The sequence below is a fragment of the Tiliqua scincoides genome, chromosome 1 (genome assembly GCF_035046505.1).
Source record: "Tiliqua scincoides isolate rTilSci1 chromosome 1, rTilSci1.hap2, whole genome shotgun sequence".
NCBI lineage: Eukaryota > Metazoa > Chordata > Lepidosauria > Squamata > Scincidae > Tiliqua > Tiliqua scincoides.
Window position 1 is genome coordinate 148,870 of NC_089821.1, and position 6,902 is coordinate 155,771.

The 6,902-nt window shown below is 38.0% G+C and overlaps 1 protein-coding gene across 1 annotated transcript in view; it reads left to right on the forward strand.

The window, feature by feature from the left end:
- The window catches only part of FBXO33 (F-box protein 33), a 33,973-nt gene extending 28,368 nt beyond the window's left edge, over window positions 1-5,605 (forward strand). The window contains exons 3-4 of the mRNA XM_066634710.1: window positions 793-1,478; window positions 3,637-5,605. Coding sequence (XP_066490807.1) covers window positions 793-1,478; window positions 3,637-3,908 — 958 coding nt within the window. The 3' untranslated portion in view covers window positions 3,909-5,605. The remainder of the gene's footprint in view (window positions 1-792; window positions 1,479-3,636) is intronic.
- The last annotated feature ends 1,297 nt before the right edge of the window (window positions 5,606-6,902 follow it).

Below are 6,902 nucleotides of genomic sequence, written 5' to 3' on the forward strand. Positions count from 1 at the left end.
TGGGTGTCCCAAGTCATTCTTCAAATGGTAATTCATAGGCTTGCACGTATCTTTCCTTCCATTGTCGTTCTCCAAACTGCACATGCTAATCAAAATGTAGTATCTGTTACAGCCTTGTGTGCGGCTTGACGAGTAACCCTTAGCAGAGAGTATGCGCACGAGTTCACACAGGTCCATTCATCACTGGGACTGCAGTAACAGGTGGATTGGCACGCAGGGAGTGGCGAATATGGAACTGTGACCACAGGCACTTTCATTCCTCAACCATCGTCTTCCTTCTTTATTTCCAAACGGAATGGGGAGCCAGTGAGGGGGCTGTCAGAGACCTGCATGTATGGATCAGTCCTGACTTAGCATATCATTTGAGATGTGCAAAGTGTTAATACAGGGAATGGATGTGAACACAGCTAGGTTCCTTATAGGAAGCTTTTTCCAGGATTTCTAGTGACGAAGACAGCTGGGCTGAACATGTGCTAACTACAAAAGAACAGAAACAAAGCAAGCTACAAGTTATCTTGCATGCACAGCTTCAAAGTGACATTTCCATTTTATTTGTTTAAAAACAAAATTAAGGAATGCAGGTATTAGAGATATATTTCTGTATCCCCCCTAGAATTTGCAACTAGTGTTAACGTGGTTTTGTCAGTGTGAAATGGATACTGAATTCTGTAAGCAGTTCTTGCTGCGAAGAGTGCCAGCTGCTTGTTTGCTGATCTGAACTCTGAATTAAAAATGTCTCCTACAGCTGAAACTGTATTTAGTGAAATGTTGTTGCTTATGTTCTTCCTGTAGAATACAGCAGCTTTTTGAAGAAATACTGGGTAACAGCAGGCAACTGAAATGGCTGTCCTGTGGGTTCATGCTGCAGATCGTAACCCCCACGTCATTGTCATCTCTCTCCAATCCTATTGCCAACACAATGGAACACCTGAGTTTGCTGGACAACCACATCCCTGGCAATACCACTCTGATCACCGCAGTCGAATTGGAGCGCTTTGTCAGTCTCCGCTCGCTCGCCTTGGACTTCTGTGACTTTACAGCAGAGATGGCAAGAGTCCTGGCTGCCAGTAACCATGTGCCTTTGCATCGACTTTCTCTTCTGGTCCACAATATTTCTGTCATGCACAAGTCCTTGGAAAGCATGCCAGAAGATGACGATTGGAAGGCACTGACACGCCACAGCGCTAATCTTCGGGTCTATATCATGGCTTTTGACATCAAGAGTGATGACATGTTAAGGATTCTCAAGCCCGGTATGCCTCTGGAGCGGATTCACTTTGACAGCTACATCACTTGTGTTTCAGGAGCTGTGGTTGATCTCATATCTAGGCAGTATGACAAGTTCCTCACCCACTTCATCCTCATGAATGATGTGATCGATATGTCTGGCTTCCCAGATCTCAGCGACAACAGGACCGAAGATCCATTGGTTTTGTTGGCCTGGAGGTGCACAAGGCTCTCTCTTCTAGCAGTGCATGGTAGGCATCTCTTAGGTGAAAAATAATACTGGTAGTTTGGATAAAACTGGTAGTTTGGATAAAAAAAATATTTTATCAAAACTTATATATTCTTCATAAAAACCTATTTTTTGGTCTTCTCGTAATCTTGTTCTTATTTGCATTTCATTCCACCAGTCCAATTTTATTCCTTTCTCTTCTAACTCAAACTTACTTAAGATCTCTCCTTTAATATTCAACAGATCGTTGTATGATTTATTTTGTTTTTTTTTAATCCAGTTCGGATTAGTTGCTGTTTCAAGCGGTTTTATCCATCTGGGTAATTTAGAGTATATCTTGTATTTTATCTGTTCCCATATCTAAATTAAAGATCTTCTTAAAATGTGTTGTCTAAAATATCCATGCTGTTTGACTTTATCATAAAACAGGAGTGCGTGCCAGCCTGTTTGTAAATCACGTGCTTCTAAAATTAAAATTTTGGAATTTGGTATGAGTCCCCAATCTTTTATCCAGTTTAGGGCTGCCGCTTGATAATATAATTCCCAGTCTGGTAATCCAAATCCTGCTCTTTTTTTATCCTCTTGAAGTAATTTCTGTCTTATTCTCGGTTTTTTACTTTGCCAGATGAATTTTGTAGTAATTTTATTCATTTCTTCAAAAAAGGTTCTCTTCAAAATAATCGGAATAGTCTGGAATAACAACATTAATTTTGGTAATATTTTCATTTTCAATAGAGCTGTTCTTCCCATTAGGGATAATTGTAGTTTATTATATTTCTCCAAATCTTTTTTTATTTCTTTCATTAATTTAATATAGTTGTCTTCCATTAATGTACTTGTCTTTTTGGTAATTATAATTCCTAGATATTTTACTTTGTTTGTTATTTGTAGTCCAAATTCTTTTAATCGTTCTATATCATTGACTTTTATATTTTTAAGTATCATTTTGGTCTTCTGGTAATTTATTTTTAAACCTGCCACTTCCCCATATTCTTTTAAGTTTTCTATCAAAAATTCTATGGAGTTAAGTGGATCTTCCAAGATAAATACCAAATCATCTGCAAACGCTTGTAATTTGTATTCTTTACTTTTAATTTTAAGCGGTTTCATCCTGTTATCTTATTACATTATTCAACATTTCTAGTGTCAAAATAAACAACAGTGGTAAAAGTGGACAACCTTGTCTTACTCCTTGTTGAATGTTGATCTTGCTCATCAATTCTCCATTTACTCTTATCTTTGCTTTTTGATCTGAATATATTCCTTCTATTATCTTAATAAATTTTGGACCAAAATGTAATTCTTGAAGACAGTCAATCATAAAGTCCCAATGTAAATTGTCAAAGGCTTTCTGGGTGTCTAAAAACCCTAGAGCTAATTTCTTATCTGGATGCACTTCAGAAAATTCCAGTATGTTTATTATAGCTCTCACATTGCTTTTCAGTTGTCTTTTTGGTAAATAACCAGTTTGATCTTCTTTAATTATTTGATTTAATATTTTTTAAAATCTTGTAGCTAAAATCGAAGCAAAAATTTTATAATCTGTATTTAAAAGCAAAATAGGTCTATAGTTTTTAATTTCTTTTTCATCCATGTCTGATTTATGTATCAAAGTAATTGTTCCTTCCTTCCATGAGATAGGTATTTCTCCAGTCTCCCATATATCATCAATCACTTTTTTGAATGACAACAACAGTACTTCAAATTTCTTGTAATATTTGACTGGTAATCCATCAGGGCCTGGCATTTTTTGGAGTTTTTGCCTTTTGATCACTTCTGTTATTTCATTTATAGTAATTGTATTTTCCAATAGATTCTTTTGATCAGCTGAAATTTTATGGTGTCAGGAATGTTATGAGATGTGCTATGCAAATGTATTTCTGATAAGGGTGCTTGCTTCCCCAACTACCCAAAAATCTTGGGGAACGACAAAGAGGCAGCTCCATGGAAGTTAAATAGTAAAACTATTTGTTGGTATAGGACATCCATAATTTTGAGGAAATAACCAATCACTTATTGGAGAGGTTTCTCACAAGAAACTCTTCCATGAAACTGCTAGGTAGAAAGAGGAGACAGGGCAGCATTACCTGTACAGTGGTAGTCTCTGGGATGGAATATTAATGTATTCTGGGGTACAGGTAGTCTGGAGTAGAATATTAATGTTTGGCTCTGTGTTCCAGGTTACACAGTTTGGGCACACAACCTGATTGCAATTGCCCGTCTTCGTGGCGCTGATCTGAAAGTGCTTGAAGTCACAGAAGAAAGCATTGATTTTGACCAGGGCGAATTGGCCGATCAGGACGTAGACCCAGTGCATAACCTCATTGAGCAGGTGTCCCTTGGACTGGGTCGACCTTGGCATGCAGTCATGGACATAGAACTACTCAGTGTCTTCACTGAACCAACACGTCATTTTTACCGAGAAATGCAAAGCTTCAGTGAAGGCATTTAGCTCTCTTGATTTACAGTTCCTGTGGTTACATATGCAAGTAGGGTCCTATTATGTTTTTCAGTAGTGTGAATTAACCCCTCTTGTGCCGTGTTTAATCAGTATTAGCTATATAGATGTATATTCTACTTCTTGATCAAAGAACGTAGTCGGGTATTGGTTTAGAAGCTGAAAGTGGCAACGTTTAGGGCTTTCACGGTTAATGAACTTGTCTTAAAAAAACAAAACTCAGTTGTGGCCGAAGGTTGTCTGAGGTTGCCGGCTCACTTTCTTTTTGTACTGAGTAACTCTGCAACTTCACTGATTTTACTATTGTCGGAGTTTTTGTGCTCAGGAGCCAATAATCTTTTTACTATCCATAGCCCAGTGGATCTGAATGCAGTCATTGTCATGTAATCTGGTAGCATGCTACTTAGGCTTTAAAAGGAAATCAAGACTATCCAATACCATTTATTGTAAACCTTTTGCTTTTTTTTGCGTACAATATCTGAAGCATGGAATTTCACCACTCTGCAATCTCCTCCTTAAATATGAAGCTGTCGTCTCTTGCACTGTGTAGCTTCTTCAGATGTTTACCCGACTCTGAAAGCTCTAAGTTGTAGCTTCATCGTAAATGAATTGTAGCTTCTTTTTCTCGTGGTCTGTCAGCTTCTCTGTACAAGTTAGCTTTGGGCCCAGATTTAAAATGAAATGCTAAGTCTATACACTCCGATGGGGTAAAACCATAACAGTTTAGATATAAATTTATAAGTCTGCTTTGCTTGCAAACAAACATTAGTCGTGAAATCCCTAGCAACTAAGTCACTGGATTTTCTCTGTCAGCGCCTGTGTCAGCTGCCAAAGAATAGATTAAAACGAAGAAGTGCCCACATGCTGGCAGGGCCGGCCAATTTCTGGCTAGCCAGATACTGCTAGATTGTAATATATAAGGTCGAATTTCGACCTGTGGTACACAGCTGTGCTGTGGCTCAGTCAGCAACCTCAGAACTCTTGAACATGCACCTGTTTCACTGTGAATAGTGAATGTAAAGGAAGGAAAGGAAAACAGATGCAAACCTGGTTCTATCACAGGTATGAGCTGCTATGATGCATGAAGAACATTCCATGAAGTATGTTTTAAAATCTTGTTATATCTGAGAGGCTTTAAAAGCCGATTTAAACTGTTTCAGGGCAACCGCGGTACAGACGTGGTCTCTGTGAGACTTCCACCTGACCCAAGTTTTAAGTGGTACGAATGTTGTGCATTTAATGTTAAAGGACAGTCTGCAATAATAAAGTGAGTGGCCAACGCGGGTGCCCAGCAGTGCTGAGACCTGGCTGCCATATTGTAAGCTTTGGAAAACACAATTTATGCAACAGATGTCCAGATATGATTCTATTTATGGAAAAGTTTATATGTGTTTTACAAATGGTTTTACCATCTTATATTAAAATGACCTTTTGACAGGTGTGCACTGTTTTGTCTCCAGTGAGCACATACCATGCGGATTTTATATGTACATCAGTAGAGTGAATCCACTGGCACAGTGTGTGTAAATGCCAGATGTGGTGAGATTTTATCTTATAAATGTGATCAGACTAAAGTAACTCCTGACAGAAAGTGTAAGGAAACCAGCTGAGTGTTTGACTTGATGACTGATGTTGTATGGTTTATGTTAAATGTATATTCTTTTAATCAATGAATAAAGCATTAAAATGGATCATGGTTAAAATATTTCATTAGATCAGCATGATAGTTTTTGTAGCATTTAAATCACCCTTGTCATCGTAATCACACTGCTGGTTCCCCTGGTTCTTTCACATCCAGCGAGCCCTACAATCTGAAATTGCCCTGCAAACCCTTTCTTTGGCTAATACTTTGTGAGCATTTTAGGCAACTAATTTAAGCCAAAGACGAGCTGCTGTAACTTGATAGTGCTTGATTAGACTAGCAGATAAACTCTTTAAATAGAGAATACAGAAAGTCAAATCTCTCCAGCAGTAGTTGATTATTTCAAAATCTAATGTGCAGAATTTATATCATAACCCATTATTCAATAGATTGTGAACACTGATCACGCTTTTGGTTTGACATTTTATCTGTTTGTTAATTTTAATGACCCTGCACACTTTGGTTGACTGTATACTGAAAATGAAAACAGACAGACAGAAAACAGCTTGTCTTACATGACAAAGTCATGTTCTCTTGCAATATATTTCTTCCCTTCCCTTCGATTTACTGCAGCCCTTCACAACAGATTTGAGAACTAGTCCAGCCAAAGTTTTAATGCTTTTGTGTTCCATTGGCATACCTAAGTATTTACTGCTGAGGTCAATAAAAGGCTAAGTGCACATTAAATGTACCAACATGGCACCATTTTAAAAATTCTGCAGGGGTAAAAGTCACCAGTTGATTCCAGAGTGGAAAATCATCAGGTTGTTAAAGAAAAATTATCAGGTTAATTAAGCACTCTTTCCTGCTGCTTTTCCCCTTTGCCAAAAGCAGCTTTTCATTAAATAAACTGGTTTTGATGCTCAGTTATATAGGGACAACACAACATGTGTTTGCCTTCAAGATGGCCCCAGAGAGAAGATTGTGAGATGGATAGCACTGTTCTGGAGAACAATGACTCCAGTTTAACTGTGTCCTTAGCCATAAAGAGTCTTGAAAGCCTACCAGAGTATAGACAAAACTAAAACTTTTACCCTTAAATTTGTGTCAGCCTGGAGTTAATAATAGTTAATATAGGGGTCCTAAACCTACATCCCCGAAAAGAATGGGTCGGTGTGGCTGAAAGGTAGAATCATAGCGTTGGAAGGGACCTATGAGACAGAGTCCAGCAGGCAGAAAGTTCCAATGCAAATAAAGTTGAGAACATAAGAGAAAAGGAATAGTGGAATGCCTTGACAATTACAGAATCATACTCTGCTTTTAAGCATTTTATAATGGTGCCCTTGGTAATATAGCTGCAACATACACTGCACATCAGAGCTAGTTTAGACGTACTCCTACTAACA